Genomic DNA, 22,060 nt, shown 5'->3' on the forward strand with positions numbered 1-22,060 from the left:
AGTTTATAATAGTATGCAATTGAATACCTGAGTGGAAGAAGGGCCCAACTCCATTTTTTTACAAAAATGAGTTAGACCCAGCATTTTATTGCCAGCAGACTGTTCTTTCTTGTGTGTGAAAGATGAGCCAAAATTCACTCTCTAAATAGTCTTCCACGTAAACTTAATCATGGTTTTCATGGAAGAAAGGCCCAACTCCATGGAGTTGGGCCCTTCTTCCACAAATATTGATTAAAGAGGAATTTTGTTCATCCATGAAATCGGCTTTTCACTACAATAAACTTTCTTGTTAACATATTACATGCTTCTACTTGTGCAATTAATGGGTAATTACCTAATTTCTGAGCTATTTATAACACATCTGCTTACGGAACTGGCACTTGCAAGTATATTAGTGGAAGAAGGGCCCAACTCCAGCTCGCATTAAGACCTGTACCGCTGCCATGGAAACATCATATATTATTTCGAATGTATGTAATATTGTATGTTCATGTATTAAAGGTCCCCTGAAGATGAAAACATTCTGTCTATAAAACTTTTCCAAATATTAAGTTTTTTCTTAATATCTCAAAAACAGTTTTGATGGAGTTGGGCCCTTCTTCCACTCAGGTATTCAATTATATTTACTACATTTACATGTAGTGTTAGTTTGATATTAATGGCACTAGCAGTGATCCACACAAAAGCATTAAATATTTGAATTTTTAGGCATAGCTTAAAAGTGAAGTATAAGTCAAAATTATTACCTTTATGTACTTTTTCATATGAGAAAATGGTAAGAAAGAAAACAAAACAGTGCGGTAGAAAATGTGAATTCAATGCACTTGTGTCTATGCGGACATACTCCTCCAAAACTGACTAAAAAGGAATTTTACCCTTATTATAATGATTTCACTCATATCATTTCTGGAGTATATTAGCAACATCTATTATCCTTCACAAATGGGCAAAAACCTCATTTTTTAGATTTTCCAAGATAGCAAATTGCTGATAGCATCTTTTAATTAAAAAATACACCAATTCATAAGTGTATTAAACTGTCAAAACTTCTTAGTATCATTAATATGAAATTAAAAAACAAACAAAAAACAAAACAAACATGTATCTTACACTAACAATTAACACTAACATTATTTTTGGTTTATAAAACATAAATTATTACACACATCATGAGTAAAAGGCACTACTACAACTTTTGAAATATGTGATCCATCACTTTATGTTATATTTCAAATTAATTTGAAACAATTAAAGAATTACTGCTTGGTGGGATAAAGAAGTCTTAATATTTTAAAGCATTTTTTAAGGGTGTGTAATAAAGATCAATACCACTTGATCTAAATTAAAATTGCTCATGTGAATCAGAACTGCCCTGTGGTAATGGTGGTTATATTTTGTACTACATGATAATGGGTACTGCCATTACAATGCATATCTCATTAAGCATAACACTTGTTCAGTGCAGAGGAGATCATGACAGGTCCTCTCTGACAGTACCAAATCCACCAGCCCCCCTTGGGTGCTTCGCGCGCTTGAAGACCGTGTGGGCCACCCCCTCCCCCTCCAGTGTGCGAGGAACTGAAACCAGTTCTAATTAAGCACAATACTGAAACATACAGCACACAAACAGATAAATGATGCTATTTCTTTCAGAGATTTCTTTGGCTTCAAATATTTGTGTTAACATCTTACTGTACAGAAAATGTTTGTGTTAAAATCTTACAGTACAGAAAATATTTGTTGTTAATTATTTATAAGCTCATTTTAGTATTCATGGATTACAAGCAGTTCTCAAATACTGTGATCTCACTTTGGACTATACTGTTTTACAAAGCATCACAATTTGAATGCTTGCTCATAATGACTTTTAACTCCTTATTAAATAACAAGACAAGAAACCACACTCCTTAATCATGTAAGACAAAATCCTGAGTTACTTTATACAATGCAGACCAATACATCTAGATTACTATTATCCAGACTGTGTTTACAAGAGCTAGTATGTTACCAGTATGTTGTATGCTTGACATATGTGACATGGTAAAGACCTAGGTCCGTATGCACAAAAGAGTTAGACCGGGTCTAAAGTTAGACCTGGTCTTAGTGGAATTTAGTACCAGGAGAAAGGACTTCCTTTACATTTTTAAAAGTTATTTTGTAATATTTTTGAACTTTGCGTTTAAATCTTTAAAATTTGTTAGCTACTCTAGGAAGGAAATAAGAGTAAAGGACCATTCCTGATGGAACTAAATTCCACTTAGACCAGGTCTAACTTTAGACCCAGTCTAACTCTTTTGTGCATACGGACCCTACTGTTTATGGTGCGGTTTGCTGTACTAAAGTCCTTAAGAGCTACACTTTGAAGGACTATGTCATTTGTACTGTAATCCATAAAGATAGCTTTATAATAGCACCTTTCACACATTATAGAGAAGGCAACATACATCATATATAAAGTGTTTTTCTCACTGTGTTATTCCAACTTTCTTCCCATCTCAGTTTTTGGAAGGACTTAAGATTATCTCGGAATGTTTCCAGCTGTTTCTGCTTCTCTGGGAAATCGCATAGAAGATCCTGATATAAAAGAACAGATATATAAAACAATTGGTTAGTATAGAGGTTAGCCGTGTTCTATAAGCTGCATATCCTATCAACGACTGCTATACCTTGTTTAGGACTTTCAAAAGAAGTACCTGCATGTGCAACCATGACTGTTTCAAAACAGCCCGACAAAGTCATCCAGGTACTGTAAAACCAGAAATATTCAAGGGTTTAAAATTTGCTAATTAACCATATAAAGCCATATTCATGCATGAAAATTTCGCGATTGTCAAGTTCAAGCATTGCATACATTTATAGTGCATGTTGCCTTTTAAGCTTACTTCAGACATGTTTGGATACATTCTGTTGTAAATGCTGACCCTGCATGTCGAAATTCCACTGAGATCTATTAGAGTAATATTCCATGGGGCAGCAGTCATAGTGGTATCACCTCTGAGCAACAATAATTGTTTTCAAATATTTTCCAAATCGCAAAATTTGCCTCGTGAGACCACACCAACGGAACAGGTGCAGACTGGCAGCCATCTTGGTTTTAGCCATAAAATTCACATTTTCTGAAAGTAAATAACCATCACATCGGTCGGTAGTGGTCCAAAAAATTATTATCAATTAATCTGTGTCTTGAAAATGTTTTAATATTATTTACTAAACATCCTTACATGTTTACTTTATTTGTTTACTATCATTATCCTACTGTTTTGTTGTTTCTGATTAGCATAGTTATGAATGAAAAGTTTTGGCATTTTCCATTCATCTTGCGGGGGTGGTGGCTGATAGGGAATTATTTTTTGCTAAAACTAGACAAAACGGATTTCAAAATATGATTAAATGCTTCATTTATCGGGTTCCTTTATGTCTACTGATCTTCTAAAGCTGAATACTTACTCTATAAAAATTTGTGATGAAAAATAAAAACTTATGTATTCAACATTTGGACCCCTACACACAGACGCAGTGTGGTATGTACAAAATGGCAGATGTGGATGACACACGTCACACGTACACGATCGTGGTCGGAGCATCACAACATGCCACGGCAAGAAGATGGGGTATTATTTTTTTTATCAAACTGATGAACTTCAAAATTTATTTTCAAAGAAAACAAAGGTATTACAATATTACAGAACTGATCTTCTAGCTTTAGTTTTTACAAAGGTATGTCAATACTTCATGTAAGCTTACTGCACTGGTGTTTTAAACAGGCATGAAGTTGGAACAACTTTTATTATTGATAGTACGGCGGTCACTTTGAGCAAAATATGCTGACTCAACATCATTTGCGAAATTCGCGAATTTAAAATGCACGTGAACATTTCTGGTTTTACAGTAACTCCAAGGTCGTGCACTGAATTGGTTTGAATGAGGAATACTACGGGAACCAGCGCCTTTTGTTTAGAAGCCACACATGAGTTAAGTGGATAACCTCTATTCCTCTACAATTCATATTCATAAAAATGACATATTATATATCTAGAGACAAAGTCTAGTTATTACTATCTCAATTTTTGAAATCGGTCCTCCAATTTATGGCCAAAAATATCCCCAAAATTAGTTTTAAAAATTCAATGCAAATTTGTACTTATTTCAGTCCAAATTTTGAAAAATAAGTACAGTATTTGAACATTTGTAGAGGTAGTAACCAAACTTTTCATTCTAAATATGTTATGTTTAGCAATTAGAATCACATTTTTGGACTCTTTTCAAAAGTCAGTAATAGTTACTTGCATCATTTCTTGTCTTTATCAATAAAAAGCCATCACTTGATAAAACAAATGTGGAATGCATTGGTAGAAGTAAGAGTCTAACTGACCAATTGTAGTCCTACTATGTAGGGCATATTGGATGGTCTAAAAAAAATACAGACCCCATATATAAGACTATCCCTGTGCTCAAAGTGAAAGTTACACCTACTCATGCTACTTTTCCTGGGAAATGACAATAAGCCCAATCGCCATTCTAACTTCCGGTTTTTGAGAGCAGTTTTGGGACACTTTGACCTCTGACATATCGGGAAAATTTACGTAATTATTATTAATTTTCTTATTATTGTCACAATTTTGATCATTAAAATACCAAATAATTCATTTATAAAACACTAATATTTTTTATATTTGTTTTAAATATTGTAAAACATTTTAGATTATATTTTGTACTTACAAAAACCCAATATTTCTGAATTTTCTGAAAGGTCAAAGGACAAAGTGTCCTAAAACTGCAAAAACTGTCCTACAATGCATTGCAAACTTCCAATGCCGATTGGGCTTATTCTCAATGTGTGGCTTTAAAAATTAGGGTGAAAATAAAATGACATCCCAAATGAGATCCTGTGTGCATCCGTAGATAAATCTGCAAGTTGATATTCTCAATTACAGGAATATGTTAAGGTTTTATATCTTAGATCTTTATTGGCTACCAGTTCATGAGAGAATCAAGACACTCACGCTTGTGTACAAGTCCCTGAATGGGCTCTCTCCTCAGTACATTTACAACTGCCTCACGATCAAGAGCTCCATACATGCTATGAGTACTAAGTCCAGTGAGAGTGTTAACTTTATCATTCCTCGCACCAGGAAATGTGCTGGGGATAGAGCCTTTTCAGTGACTGTCCTAAGGTTTTGGAATGGCTCACCATCTACAATCAAGAATGCCATCAGCCTGGACTCAATTAAGTCATTGATCAAAACTCACTTATTTCCGTAATTTTTGCTGCCATTGCTTTTTGTATTTTTTGGTTTTCTTTTCTCTTTGGCCTTGAATCCCTAGGCAAAGGCGCAAATAAATACTTGTTATGTTATATATTGTTTACCTGTAATTGCTGTGCCAATTCTTCCTTATCGTGAAAGACTAGTCCATTTTCGTTGTGTTTCACTAATTCATCAAGGCTGTGTTAAAAAAGAATAGAAAGAAGCACAATGGCTTAATGGTTAGGGCACAAGCTTCATAATCAAAAGGTTGCATGTTCAAGCCCCTCCACGGCCAGTGTGTTGCATCCATGGGCAAGAAGGCTTAAGGGCAGAGTAATGGAAGAGAACATGGACCTTTTCGAGCTTCATTATTTCTGAATTGTATGTCCAAAGTATATAAAACTATACATTTTTGGAAAGGAAATGAGTCAAGGAATCCCATGGTGATGTCAGATTTGTTCAAAAATCTCAAGTTTTTGAAAAAATCACAAAAATTCACTTTTTTACCCCAATTTTTTTGTGACAACTTAGAAAAAAATCCGTTCGGAGTAAAAAAAATTCAGTTAGCTTTTCATGAAGAGACATGAACTTAGGGAAAGTTTTTTTATTTTTTTGAAATTCTTCTCTTTTTTCAAATATTGAAAAAACATGTGAAAAAAGCCATTTTGTCACTCTATTAAGCTAAAAATTGCACATAATGGTGTACATTTTTGTTTAAAACAAATATTTTGAAAAAATGAAAAAACCTTCCCTAGACTTTGATGTACTCTAAAGGATAGTGCAAAAAGTTTACCCTTTGCTTGCATATTTTTCGAGTTATCTTGTCACAAAAATCGCGCAATATTGTCAAAATTGAACTCTGAGAAATCGACGTTTTAGTAAAAAAAATTCAAAATTATGCACAAAACGTCCTTAAGTTTTAAAACGGTAAGACTTTCACACTTGTAAAAGCTGTATCTGGTGCGTGGTCTAGATATGCATCGTTTTGCACCAATGAATCTATAATGTCTGCTTTCAGTGCGCCAAAATTCAAAATAATTAAAAAATCTAAGTGGCAGTTTGACTGCAAATTTTTGTTTGTTTACACCACATTTGCTGGCGTGAACAACAAACCGAAGGCGCCTAGACTGCGTTGGACATACGCGCAGAGTTGCGCTGGCGTCACGCCGACGCGAATCGCTAGCAGAATCACAATATTTCGCATTCAGCGCATTTCTGACTCATTATTTCCCGCCAATTTACTAAGCTGTCTTGACCCATGTGACTTTTTAGAGTTGAAAAGTGTGAAATAAATCAAGCAAAAATGCGAATAAATATTAGCAAGTTGTATTTTATCAGTTTCAAGTGAAAGAATACATCTTAGTGTTGATAAATATCAAAAAATCTCAAATTCGGTCATGGACGAATGTGTCTTCCATTACTCTGGCCTTAATGCCCAATTGCTTCACTCCAGGGAAGCTGCTGAGGGTAATCGCAATCTAAGTCGGCTGAGAGTACCTGCGCATCAGTTGCAGACTTGTGGAAGTGGAAATGATTCTGATATATCCTAATGGCAGTGGAATAATAAAGTGTGCTGGTACTTAGGTGTAGTGCACATTAAATCACTGACATTTATTTATTTTTATTTATCACATATTATATAGTAAAAAAAAATATGAATTTGATACATTATTACTAGAGTTCTCTTAGCAAATCCAGGTACTCACAATTAGTAGTGACGTTTCGCAACCCTACTGGCTGGTTGCTTCTTCTTGACTGAGCTGTATCCAGTACTAGCACTTGCTGTCTTAGCTGTAGTGTTGCCAATTGATTTTTCCTGGATAAGCTGGTTGTATGCATGACTGAGAAAATAAGCTGTGCCCCCACCCCCCCTCATTGTTCATAGCTTACTAATTGTGAGTACCTGGATTTGCTAAGAGAACTCTAGTAATAATTTATATAGGGTCAGTCCATATCAAAACAGATTGAGTGTACACCAACCCTCTTGGATTTTGCTCTCCTTTGGCTCAGGGGTACCTTTCATGGACCCCTAGGTGAGGTCACAAGAAAAAATTCAAATTCAATTTCGTTTCGAATGGCGGGCCATCAAAGTTTGGCGACCTTGACCAAAATTGGGAATTTAAGGTGTCCAAATGACAAAGCGCTCTCTTTCAGAGGCATTGTCTTCTTAATTAAATCAGTTGTGACCCTCTTTTGAATGTGGTCACTCACTGGCTGTGTCTGAAATGCCTAATGCCAAAAAGATTGATTTGAATTTCGTTGGGATTTCAGAGGGGTCAAAATCAGCACTTCGTACTGTTCAATCAAATTATCTTTGATTTTGAAGGACCCATGATAATGTCACAGTGCACTTATAGGTCCTAATTATGTTCAGAATGGATTAACCATGTGCCAATGTCTATGAGCAATTCAAAAAGAGAAATTTCTTGACCCCTACAGAATTTTAGGCCCCCCTAAAGTGGTTCAGCCACAAATGGCGCTTAAAATCGGCAAATTTTGACACCTAATAACTTTAGGTGTACACCAGATATGAATTTCTAGTCTTTTGCATCTGAAAGAATGTAGTCTAATGTTACTAGGAACATAAGATTTGTTTTGTATTTTTGTGTTTTGATACTAAGTTGATGGTCCCAAAAATCCCAATTTTTGACCAATAATGTACAGGTTATGGGTACAAAATGGCAATTTCAACATACCCTTTTTTCTATTTTTGATCACTTTATAGCAAATTGTCTTATTTATCCTGTTATTACATAGTTAACAACGTCCGATTTTGGTGATTTTAGTGTCTAATTATGTTTTCTTGCATGACAAATACAACTACGCAAATTAAAAAACTGTACAAGGAACCAATGACCTCCTTATTACAATATGGATGCTTTTGGCAGCCATGTTGCAAAAGAGGGTCATCGGTTCCTTGTATAGTTTATTAATTTGCTTAGTTGTATTTCTCATGCAAGAAAACATATATAATTAGACACCAAAATTACCAAAATCAGACGTTGTTAACTATGTAGACTCTATGTTCAGAATTCAAAAGGTCGTTGACCTATGAACATTTTTCGTCATAGCGCCTCCTGAAAGGTCTGACACATAACAAACTATACATTTTTGGAATCCTCATGACCATACGAGTAATTTGATATATTACTTGACATAATTGGGAGCATTCTGAACATTTGACCCCCATAACCTGTACTTTGCATGTGCATCGTTGTCAGGAAGTGCATTTTTGACCCCCTTAAAAATCCATACAGAGGATTAGAAAGTAGTCTTTTCTTATTACTTGACTCAAAAGCAACTTGAAATATCAGGATAAATAATACAAATGGCTATAAAGTGATCAAAAATATAAAAAAATATTATACTAAAATTGGCATTTTGTACCGTGTCCTGTATGCATGGTATGTTAGGCAAAAATGACTATTTTTGAAAGCGTCAACTTAATACTAAAACACAAAAATACAAAACAAATCTTATGTTCCTAGTAACATTAAACTACATTCTTTCAGATGCAAAAGACTAGAAATTCATATCTGGTGTACACCTAAAGTTATTAGGGGTCAAAATTTGCCGATTTTAAGCGCCATTTGTGGCTGAACCACTTTAGGGGGGCCTAAAATTCTGTAGGGGTCTAGAAATTTCTCTTTTTTTTAATTGCTCATAGACATTGGCATATGGTTAATTCATTCTGAACATAATTAGGACCTATAAGTGCACTGTGACATTATCATGGGTCCTTCAAAATCAAGATAATTTGATTGAACAGTACGAAGTGCTGATTTTGACCCCCTCTGAAAGCCCAACGAAATTCCGAAATCTATCGTTTTTGGCATTAGGTATTTCAGACACAGCCAGTGAGTGACCACATTCAAAAGAGGATCACAACAGATTCAATTAAGAAGAAAGTGCCCCTCAAGAGAGCACTTTGTCATTTGGACCCCTTAAATTCCCAATTTTGATCGAGGTCGCCAAACTTTGATTGCCCGCCATTCATAAACGAAATGGAATTTGAATTTTTTCTTGTGACCTCACCTAGGGACCCATGAAAGGTACCCCTGAGCCAAAGGAGAGCAAAATCCAAGAGGGTGGGTGTACACTCAATCTGTTTTGATATGGACTGACCCTATAGACAATCCTGATGAATCTCTTCAATGATGAATTTGATACAATCTCACCCCAAATCCAGACTTTTTATATTATTTGACGCATTTGCTTTGAATTTCATTACATTTGGTACAATGGCAACGCATTTTTACAGTCCTTGGCACTATCATAGTAGAAAAAGTTTGAGGTGTCAAACTCTTTAAACAGGAACAAAAACATTCATCTTCCATCTTCTATGGTAAAAAATTATGTATCTTTCAGTTAAATACCGCCACCATGTAGCTTGATATCAGAAAGATTACAGAATATCGATTTAAAAAGACCCCTGCCATATTGTCTCTAATTAAAGCCCCCAAATAAACGCCCCCACCATTTTTTCCAATCAAACTGTTCCATAAATGCGTTCAAAATTCAGTACAATACCGGGTTTTTTTTATGTGATCGCCGTCAGATTTCTCTATATTTGTGTGTACAGCTATCTTTTCCTACAGTGTTAACAACATTTGTAGAAATTCCTTATTATTTATGGAGTACTGCAGCACTGCCATACGGTATTTGCGATGTTTTAATGGGAAATACCATTGTAACATAGTCCTATAATTAATGAATTGAATAGTAACATTAGCCTGCACTCAAGTTGGGCTAGCCACAACCCTGACCCATAATTAGGAGATTTTACAGATACACACATGTTAGGAATCTATCTATATACGTACCAATTAAAATGTATAGCACACACTGGCAGGCCACAGCCAAACATATCCACCACTTTCATAGGTAGATCTAAACCACTATATGACTTACCAATTAAAATGTATAGCACACACTGGCAGGCCACAGCCAAACATATCCACAGCCAAACATATCCACCACTTTCATAGGTAGATCTAAACCACTAGATGACTTACCAATTAAAATGTATAGCACACACTGGCAGGCCACAGCCAAACATATCCACTACTTTCATTGGTAGATCTAAACCACTAGATGACTTGTGTAAACATACCCCTACATCAGCTGAACCTGGAAACAAAGAAATTGACAAAATATTTGACAAACTGTGTAATCAGATTGGGACACTGAAGCTCAAGAGTCTCCAAGTATATGAAAGAACCCTTGAAACACCAAGTGTGAAAAGGAATACAAATACATCCTTAAAAAATACTTTCCATATACTTGAATTTTCATTACTTTGCACAAAATTCGCTAAATGTTTTGCCTGTTTCTAATTCGTACTGCACAACTCTGATATATTTTTTCTTAAATGAGACTGACAATCCTTATCGATCATTGTTTACCATCATAATTTATTTGGAACTTGTGTTTTTTTAATATTGTATACTGTGGCAATATATTTAAAAAAAAGGAAAAAAGGTAAACCAACCAACCCTGACTTTGGAGATAAGGGCAATACAAAGTCTTGTTTTTAGGCCTAACTATATAAAACTTCATGGACATGATAACAAATCACAGAAAATATGATGTACCAGAACTGCATATTAAGGGCTCAGTGCCTTATATCCATTACCTCCCAAAGGCAATGTTGTGTATAAATGCAATCATACTTATGAATAACATTACCCAGGGGTAGGGAGCATGATTGCATTTATACACAAAATTACCCAGGCAGCTACTGGAGATGAGGCTGTGTTGCACTGAGCCCTCAATATGCACTTGGGCAGTTGTCCCCACCCCACCTAAACCAATTCAAAACATGGAATGGATAAATGTTTTGTCTTAAGAAGCTGTATTCCAGGGATGTAAATGGGCTACATATCCAATTCCTGAAAATCTATCTGGTCCTTGGACAGGTGACCAAAGGCTTGCGTGCGGTATTGAACATTTAGGGGGGTTTCTCCGGGGAATAAGCTGCAGGGTATCAACCCCTCCTAAAAAAAGCTGGGTTTTTTGGCTCTTTTTATGACAAATTATCATCATCCAATTCCGGAAATGAAAAAAATCTTTTTTACATTTCCGTTTCTTGTTGTTGTTTTTTGGCCAAATTTCTGGAATTCCAATAATATCCAGAAGATTTACATCCCTGGTATTCATTTAAGAATTTACACAGCATAATAAATGCTATTCTTCTAATCTAACACAAAAGTACTAAGAAATCATAAATACCTAGCAATTTAGGATAATCTTCTGCTGTTAACCATGGTGTACATATCTTGACATGTTTCCAGTTCTTCTTAGCTATTATGTCCATGTAATATTTCTTCATGGGACCTTTCCCTGTGATCGCACACACCAAATCAGGTAAGGATAGTCCACTGCTTATGGCATCTTCGTAGGCTGTGAAAAAGATGTTCATTTAATATATTCATCCATTAATTATGCAGGAATAGTAAAATACACAAATTTGTTCGAGTAAAAATTATGTGAATGCATCATTTACTATTGCCTTTGTGATAAGTATAGTAAGAATAATAATTATGTTATGGATGTATGCAACCAAAGTCAGCAAGTATTACCTCTTCTTACACTTTATCCTCATCACATTGAAAGTCATCGTTCAACTATTCTGCTTTTGATCGATGCCAGCTATAAATTCTAAAAGGAGACTAAATGCTGCTGTCTATTCTTGGGTTCACCTCAAGTTTGGTATAAGCAATATCAGTACTTTTTCACAGTAAAAGGTCTGATCAGCATTACATTAATAATAGTTATGAGGCTTGTTTAAATATCACTAAGGGCAACTGAAAACAAGAGGGTGTGTGACAACAAATCTACAAACACCGATTTGTCCAAACACCTCACTACATAGAGTTGAAATCAAATTTTCTATCACATTAATAATAAAAACAGTACATCCCTTATAACCAGGGCCAGGCGATTTACGCGAAAAAAAATTAGCAAATTGCGCGGAGATTGCGCGGAACTTTTTTTCAGTGCAAATCATGTATCCCTGCCCATAGGAAAAAAAATAGCCAATTGCGCGGGATTGCGCGGAAAAAAAGTTCGGCGCAAATCGCTTGTCCCTGCTTATAACCTTACATTCTAAAGCATTGAGCAAAATCGAAAAATCTTCATCTTCTGTCCAGCTGGTACCACTCACAACAAGAGCAGGGCGATCACATCTTTTTGTAATTGATCTTGAAGACTTCCTCTCAGTAAACACTGTATGTTGAGGTGAACTATCGGAGCTTGCAAATACTGGATAGTCTTTGGATAATCTAGAAAATAACTGTGTAAAGCAGGAATCATAGCCATATGTTACCATTACTGGATAATAAAGAAGGTACATTTTCAAGAAGGAGAGATCATAAATAAGACAAGATCCAAGAGCGCAAAAAAGATTATGCCTTAAACAGTATTCAGCCCTTACATTTTGCCTGCTTTTATTTGGTCCTTTACTTTAGTTAATTTGGAAGTAGGAGGCTTTCATTTTGTTTTTAAATGGTGTCCAACATTATTTTGGGGTTCATTTTCATTTTCGTCAGGATCATATTTCCCTACTTATTTGTCAATTTTCTTTGAGCAGATCAATCATACCATATGTGTCAATAATCAAATAAGATTTCACAATTCACATTTGAAATGTATATCAATGATTAACTGTGAACAGCCAAAAGCACTTTTTAAAGTGTGTTTTAATAAGTGACAAACATACAAAAATGTCTTGTCTTTACATAGACATACATAAGAAATGACTCAGTCTACAATGCTGTGTACACTGCTTTGAAGATATGGAAAAAGACAGCATTTGCCTCACATATACTACCATACCTCATGTTGTTCTGTTAATGGTGTGGGTTTGAATATTTCTGGTGGTCTGTCATATAGAGTGATAGCCTTAGGAACACCCCAATTCTGTGCAAGGTCTTTCTTCATTGCATCAGTTACACAGAAGTGACCATCAGCTCGTGGGCCAAAGGTACGTTCTATCCTGTGAACAAAAGGATAACAAATATTCAGTAAAGAGATTCATTTGGTAGAATTGTTGAGATCATAAACTGGGTAATTTTTTTTGCCAAATCCAAAATTACTCACTCATAGAACTGAGCTTTCGCATCTTGTCTGATGGCTTGATCACAAATGAACTGGTCCTGCGAAACTTGGTTGCTAAGGACGCATACCTTGTTACCAGGAAGTGATGTTGATTTCAGCGGTGGATCATATACATGATCTAGAAAGTATGCACCCTTGTCGTGGTTGAGTGAGTTCTTGCCTTTCTTTCTGATTTGGATTGCCTCCCTGACTCTCCTTGTGAAGGCATTTGAGTCTCTCAAGAGATAGGGTGCATACCTTCTAGATCATGTACATGTATAAGATCTACTGCTGAAATCAACATCACTCCCGGGTAACAAAAATGCGTCGTTAGCAACCAAGTTTCGTGGGAAAAGAAGTGGACCAGTTCATCTGTGATCAAGCCATCAGTCAAGATGGTGAAAGATCAATTTTGTGAGTAATAAATTTTGGATTTGGCTAACAAATTACCCAGTTTATGATATTAAACAAATATTAACTTTAAACAAAATATTAACTTAAGATATGTGGTGTACTGTGTATAATCCACATGGCCCAATACACTTCATACTACTGGTATTTAGTCTCTGAATAATATCGCTCAAATCCTCTATAACCATTACACAAATTTCAGGGATCTTAGGCTATGGATTACATAGACTAGTCAACCCTAGGATATACTTAAGCAGTCAAAATTCAGTTTCTTACAAGTAAACCAGAAACACTCTTAAACATACATCTTGGCCCACAATCTCAAAATAGAAAGAATTTTGTTTCCTCACCCACATAGCATTTTCTTTCCAGATGAACAATCTGCATGGGTTCATTGTTACTTTATTCAAGCACATGACCATTCAGTGCTGCTCATTATGTGATGTTGATGTTACTGTTTGACACTCATTTTTTCACAAAGTTTTAGGTGTTTCTCCAGGTGGGGGATACTGATGGTTGGTTTTGATGAGGTGTGCTGCTGAGAATTTGAAAGTGGACCATCGATGTGCCAATTTTCCAAGATATTTGGAAATTTTCCCCCGCTTAAATGCAAATCACCAAAGTCTTTACAACATTTCCTAAAATTTTTAACAAATTCCAAAAATGTTGCTTACAGTTTGGCAAATTGGGCTATTTTTCAGAAAAATTGAGAACAAATGACCTATCCAAATACCACAATTCGTCGGCTGTATTCCATAGTGGCGTATAGTGATTTTGGTCATTTTTTTGAAAATTGGCACATATGTTTTTAATGATGTTTTCTATCATTATTCTTAGTCTCATCAGTCAAAACTAGCTAATTAATTAGTAAAGTGAAATTTTTTGTTTTCCATAGTGGAGTATCGACCATACGCCACTTTTTATACACATTTTATAATTATGAAATATCGGTAAAAATTAAAAACATTGTATGTCATAGTGGCGTACACGTCATAGTGACGTATCAGACCTATACGTCACTATGGAATACAAACGACGGAAAGTAACGACATAAGGATTACACGGCGAACGAGTTGGCGTAAGGTTAACGTTAGGTTAGGGTATTGTGTTTTGCTTGTTTTCCATAGTGACGTATAGCTTTGTGCTTTTTGTTTTCAGTTTGCCAGCAATAGTATGTATTTATTTCTTTTGAAAAATATATAACAATAAAATCTATTTAGTTTACTACAGAAATTTCACATCATTTACAAAATATAATGAATGTCTGATTTACACAACTCGATTTTTAAATTGGCATTTCTTCAAACCCGATTTTCTCGAAAAGTTGTTTATTCAAGCGGCGCCCCACTATACGCCACTATGGAATACAGACGACGAATTGGCCTAGAAGTTTTAGAAATTTCTTTTATTGAACATGTTCATTAGGACCGTAACTGAAGATTATTAAAAAAGAAAATTTATAATTCTAGAGCTAGTCCAGAAAACAGCTCTCACTGTGGTGTCTACCAGATGCCTTTTTGTACACTATATGTTGTGACGACCTTCTGTTTGGTGGCAAGGCTTCTTGTAGACTCCGAAGCATCCACAGTGAGGACTAGAATTATGAATTTCTTATTTCAAGTTCCCACCCTTTTCATTTAAAATTGAAGTTTGAAAACCGCACATGTAAATTCCACACAATGTATTTCATTGTAACCCATCTATCTTACTATAAATAGGGGAATGTTGTATCCATGTATCTATGTGAGTACATCAAAGGCTCCGTCAGTTTAGATCCAAATGCCGCCAAATTCATACAGGAGATTGAGGAATATACCGAGACAACAGGGACGAAATTTGGTTGAAAACGGTCAAGAATTGACCTTAAAATCAGTAAGAAAGTGAGTTTTTCGGGCAAATATAGACCCCCCTAGCAGCTGTCTGTTTACAGGCTATGCCAACCAACACGTCCACTTGGCTAGCAGAAATCGCGCCATCGTTAGCGAGTCGGCGTACCATCCGCGTGGCACTTGATGCGCACGCGGGTGCGCATAGCCAACTTACGCACTACAGTTTATGGTATACGGGATAGGATAATGGGATTAGGCCTACTAAATATCGTAAGGGTATGGGAGGTTGGATGGAGGGAAGCAAAAATAATAAAGAAAGAAAGAAAGACAAAAAAGAAAGAAAGAGCAAGCAAGCTAAAAAGGAAATAAAGACTGGACAGGTTATGAACCTTTTCATGGATCTTAGGGTATACGGGTAACAGGGTTATGGTTTAGGGTATTTAGTATTAACGTAACAGCAATTCGGTGTGGTATTAAACGCCATTTAGGCCCTAGGCCTATAAAAAGTCTCTATCATCATGTAATATGTTCAGCAATTCTTCCCGTTTTAGAAATCGCTCCCGTTTACTCAACTAGCGGAGGCCCTATACACAAATCTGACTTGACACATTCCTACACCTCACTGGCGGACATAGCTGGGGGCCTTCCATCCATTTTACGTGACGACAGTATCACAGGCATACAGCGTTTACCGCTCCCGTGACACGGCGCAAGTGCTACATGCGCTCCAATGCGCTCGTGATAGTGGGCGTCTTGGATCGCAATCCAAACAAACAAAGCTAGTTTGGTGCAGATGGCCCCCAGCTATGACTGCCTTAATCCTGACCATCACTTGGCTCGTCGGATTCGTCTATGTATCTTACCATTTGGCCAACCTGACAATGGGTGATGTTGGTTTGTTTGTGAGTGCCATTATGGTGTAGCCATAATTATGCCAATCTACTATGAATTTACTACCATAGATCTTACTGGCAAACCAAGCCACTGGAAGAGTAGGTATTGCTGGTGGATTCTGTAAAAGAATATGTGAGTAATGTGGAATAATTGATTAGTGTCTTGCCATTGTTGAAAATACTTGTGTTCAAAATTCAATTACAGGCTACAGTGGTGATCATAGTTAAATAGGGGAAAAAGAGGGCGCAATGAGGGGCCTCTTTTTTTTGGGACACTCTGTATATAGCCAGTTCTTTGATAGAACAATAAACTGTTTAAAAAAACAGAACAGAACTACTTTACCTATCTTCTTGTCAGAAATCGAATTATTTCAAAACTTTTTATATCCATCCTCACAAATGCAGCAAACAAAGATTCACACAATCAGAACTGAGGGTTGTGAGACTTGGCATGAATTATACAACACCAAAATTGGGAGTTCAAACTGGAACTGTAACATTTACTTTCTAGTTATGTCTTACCTGTACAAATATATGAGAAGGCCACTTCATTTTCACAAATATCACAAAGAAAAGCTGAGCTATTTGGTACATGACTTTGAAGGTATATCGGAATAAACCTGGAAAAACTGTAAAGAAAATTATCAAATATAATCAATACCATCACTCTCCATCATGTAGACTATGACCTTTTTTTAAATCTTTGAATTCATGAAATTTACCAAATATTCATAGTGATGGAGTTCACACACTATTTGTAGTGTCATTGTCAATTGTGAATAAAAGTTTGAAATTTGGTGAAATCTTAGCCATTTAAATCTATTCTTCTAACGTTGAATTTTTAAATGCACATGCATTTTTAAATGTCACAGCAGTTTGACATTTGGTCAAACTGCTGTAGTTTGACATTTTGGTCTTAAGACCAAAATGTCAAACTGCTGTAGTTCTTTTGAGTGTTGATCAAGCAGGGACTGTCTTTTGGAATCTGTAGGAAAGCATAGCTCTTCTGGAATCTTTAAGGAGAGCTGTTAAGAGCATTAACATAGAATGTAAGGAGAGAACTGTAAACTAAGGAGAGGTAAAAATCACTCTTCTATATATCAGATTTAAGGAGAGCAGTAAAGAGCAAGTGTACTATGTATGATGATGACTGCCTTACCTCCAGGAAGTGTCATTGGATCTGACATAACATGCTGTGTGATCTTGTCATTTTCTATCAAATCACTGTGTGGAGTGGAACCTACAGTACAATCAAGAGAAACAAAAGTCATGAAGTAGTGTATACAATATTACAAAACTGAGGTAAATATTAGAACAAATTATTCAACCTATTTGAGGCTAAACTGATATTTTTAATTTTCAGATTTTACTAATAGATTGAAAACACATGCATGCATATTAAAATCAATAAAAAATATGCAATATTTAAATACTGTGTTGATGCAGATTAAGTCAGGACACAAATTCTACAATTTGGCTTGTTGGATAATTTGCAATTTACCATTTCATGACTTATCTAATGATAATTGACTAACAATGCAATTAAAATTCATCTCGAAGATACCAATAGTTGGCAGTGAGGTCCACCCTTTTTATTTACATGTACCCACCACATTTTTAGGCCCCCTTTTTATTAATTATTCCTGACCCCGACCCCTGAAATTTACAATTTGGAAGCAACTTCTTGCTATCTTTAACTTACGGCTTACTACTAATACTTGTGGACTTCACAAGGACGGGCGGTGGATGCTGATAATGTGCTAAAGCGATAACCAATCAACAGGTTTCAATTCAATGTTTGGGAAAGCTCAGTGTGTATGCATACAAGTTGGCTGTAGCAAACATTGTTTTTACCAAGTAAAGATGGTCGGATGGTTCTGGTAGCCTGTGACCACAAGAGACCATGGTCATAGTCGTACCATCTTTCCCCAACGATTCAGATTCAGATTAAATTTATTTCAAATTCGTGGCCCGTAGGCCAAATTACATGAAATATTACATTTGCATTGTTTACATTAAAAGACATAAAAAACATATAAAAAATATACATAAATCACCATAAAATTACTCAAAGAAGTTAATTGCACTTGCAGCAAAATCTCACACTCACACCCCTACAGCTTATACACCCCTACATCTCCATACCCACCTTACATATACACCCCCACCCCAACTGTCAGCCCTCTGCAAATCCCCCCCCCCACACACACACCATAGATGCACTAAAGAATTTAATTAAAATAAAACAGTAATTAATAAATAACATAACAAAATATTGCACATAAATTGGACCAGCCAAATTATAAGCCAAAAATAAAAATGATGTCATAAAATCACAGTTAAAACACACCAGCTGAATATGAACATGATGATATACGGTATGCACTAATTAAGTAGATGAGTGATTAGTAGATGCTAATTAGCATCGTTAGCGCCCATGTTCCTATGGTTGGAGTTAGTATGTATCCTTGACTGTGTCCTTTAATAAAGCTGCTATGGACTGCCTGTTGGATTCAATGTCATTTTTGTGCCAAAAAAGTGGACCATTTTGACGGAGAGTTTGAGAACTACGGTATGCATTGCAGGACAACTTTTCAACTGGGTGGAAACTAAAGAACACTGGTCATACATGTACGTAGGAACCACAGCCATGGACCAACTTCTCATAACAATATCTGAAGTTATATCTTTTAAACAGTCTGTATCAAACTCCCTGTACCGGTACATAAGGCTAAAGGTTAAGACCACGGGCATAGACCTACAGTGTGGTCAAAAAACAACTGCACCCAATTTGCAAGTTTTCTGTCATTTTTTGTAAATTTTAAACCCGGCCCCCCAACTCAACACAAAAATTGACAACCATGAGAGTTACCAAATAGCGTGGAAAAGGGGTAATTGTTTTACCAGTAGCGAGGACCGCGAAATTGGGAAAATAGGGGCATTTAATTTGGACAGTCCACAAAATTTGACCGTGAAATCAGCAAAATAGGGGGTATGGTATTTGATTTGCACTGTCCGCGAAAAATTTGGATAAAAGGGGTACTTGGGAAAATCCGGTAATTTTATGTCAATATTTAGTGTCACTGAAAAGGGGTGTTTGAAATTCTAGTCATTGAAAACCACAAAAAAGGGTTTGTTTTTGACCAAATTTTGTCCTCGATTTTGCATGAAAAAGGGGGGTAAATTTGAGTTGGGGGGCCGGATTTTAAAGAGGAAAAACATCTGAAAACAGTTGGCACAATTGGTCGGCTTTGTGGGCAAGCAAACGATTAATGTTTGTGGCCTAATCCCTAGCTATTGTCTCAAACTGCTACACAGAGGACGTAGGATATGAACTACATCCTGGAGTTTCATTACTGTAAGTACAATCACTTGATCGATCTACTATCCATGGCGACACAATAGTTACTGTGACTGTGTGGATAGGAAGGCATTAGCCAGAGGGGTGTCCAGGAGTCATTTGGTCGCCCTGTTTTCAATTTGGACCCCAGGATTTGGACACCCTAAAATTCTAATTTTTATAATGGATGGAGTGAATAGGAAGAGGACACCACGATTTTGTAGAATACCGGTAAGGTATTTTTGACCATTTTGAACACCCTAAAGATACCCCTCTGGCTAAATGACTTGGTGGATAGAGATAAACGGAGCTGTGAGTTCCAATTATTGCTGGGTTATGTTTTACATTATTGTTAAAAAACATGTGCTGTGATCAAGCAAAATCATGAAATGAGTCTGATGTTGATCAAATTTTAAATCAAAATTCAGTTTTCAATCTTATTATATGAGGCAATCTCAAGCTTTATTTTGCTGAAAACCCCATCATTACGGTTCCAGAGATATGGTCATTTTAGTGGTGCTCAGAACAATAAAATAGAAAGGAAGTTGAATACCCGGTACTTCTACTTCTACTTGGTTACTAAATCAAAGCCTTCTCAGCATCTAGAGCGAGGGTGCTGCCGACGATGGACGGCTCGTGCATGTGCCAAATATATACAGACAAGGTGCAAGTAAAAACAGTGATGCCAACTACTCGGTGCTGACGGCTTCCTTGAACTATTGATTCTATCTCAAAATCAATTTTCCCAACATCCGACTCATTTTGCTTGATCGCATCATATATGGAATATGTTGAGTGCATTTGCTCATCAATTGTCATGCACGCCGCTTAACCACAGGAAATCATGGGTGATTTCACTGAATTCCCTCTCTGCCGTTCTATCTACAGGTCTGCATGCTGCTCATGTGTTAATAAAATTTACATGCCCACATCCAGCTGATGTGGTCGAGAACACTGAACAGGGTGTCTTTTTTAAAACTTATTATTTCGCTCAAAATTCTGTACCGTCAATGGAAAATGGGCTAATTTTTCATTTTTTTTCAGGGGCCTGCTCGCTTAAAATAATGTAACTTAACAGCCAACATTTTCTAAGAACACGGCCGGTTTATTGACCTACTTCAAGAGTCAAGTACTTACGCTAAGGATTCTTGTGATATAAAACTTGTTTTGATTGGATAAGGGGAACAGGGTGACATTTTGACCTACCGTACCAGGTACTAAAATACATCGACGAACCAGCCGATAGCTACTATCAAGCATGGCGAACCCGGATGTCCACGTCCGCGGTCATCGATCGTCAATTATTATAAAACTCCCTACGGCTACGCATGATGATGTGCATGTATGCATGATGTGCATGCATGCATGCATGCAGCGTTGGAAACACTGCATGCATGACGATAGGTCATTATATAAATGGTTCATGCTCATAGTCATCATGTCATAGCACACTCAGCTGACTCCATGGACTGGTCAAAAATTTTCTGCCCGAAACATGGAAAGTGGGCCCAACTAAATTCCAATATCAGACATGAATATATGAATGTACACACACAAAAATACAAACCTCCATATCCTACGATATCAACATCGAAGCCAGTCTTTGCTAACGACAGTGCATGATACTGCATTCTTGGACTACGGCCGATATCCCCCAGAACTATTATGCAAGCTCGAGAACCTGCTTTCGCAATTCTAAACCCAGATGCCATAAACGCAAACAGTGCAATTGACAGAATCATGATGCTGTGTAAACCTTGGAAATACAGATAGATCTCCATGAAAATAACCATACCACCTTGAAGTATGATATCTAGGTGTTCTTCGGAAAATATCCCCGGCATCTTGAGATTATGTGTTCAAAAGATTATGCGAAAATAAATGCAGAAAGACTGGGCCTAAATTCCCATAGACAACAATGTACTCGATTCACACGTAATTCTTGCTGCATCTCTGCAGAATTCAGCATATGTTTGGTATGGTAACCTTTGACCTAGCATGTACTTTAGCTAGTACCATACACATCGTTTTTAAATTAGGTAAAATAACATAAGCAAAAGTATTCTAAACATCATTGCAACGTGCAATTAAAGAGTCATATTATTTTTATATATCATATTCTATGTTCTTATTGAGTTTATATGAAATTTCAATCAAATTATTTTCTTTTCAGCCACTTTATTTTATGTTTTGAAATATTGCGACTGGCACTTTTCCTATGTCGCAAGAGCGTCAACAATCATT

The 22,060-nt window shown here is 36.3% G+C and overlaps 1 protein-coding gene across 1 annotated transcript; it reads right to left on the reverse strand.

The window, feature by feature from the left end:
* Nucleotides 1-2,399: 2,399 nt before the first annotated feature.
* On the reverse strand, nt 2,400-21,802 carry LOC140156559 (chitobiosyldiphosphodolichol beta-mannosyltransferase-like). The gene is made up of 10 exons (XM_072179502.1): nt 21,384-21,802; nt 17,636-17,716; nt 16,999-17,105; nt 16,447-16,595; nt 13,083-13,242; nt 12,351-12,540; nt 11,478-11,648; nt 10,262-10,376; nt 5,369-5,444; nt 2,400-2,574 (listed from the first exon to the last, which is right to left on the reverse strand). The coding sequence occupies exons 1-10, from the start codon at nt 21,658-21,660 to the stop codon at nt 2,446-2,448; spliced, it is 1,455 nt and encodes a 484-aa protein (XP_072035603.1). The 5' UTR covers nt 21,661-21,802; the 3' UTR covers nt 2,400-2,445.
* Nucleotides 21,803-22,060: the final 258 nt, after the last annotated feature.

The sequence above is a fragment of the Amphiura filiformis genome, chromosome 1 (genome assembly GCF_039555335.1).
Source record: "Amphiura filiformis chromosome 1, Afil_fr2py, whole genome shotgun sequence".
In the NCBI taxonomy this organism is placed as follows: domain Eukaryota; kingdom Metazoa; phylum Echinodermata; class Ophiuroidea; order Amphilepidida; family Amphiuridae; genus Amphiura; species Amphiura filiformis.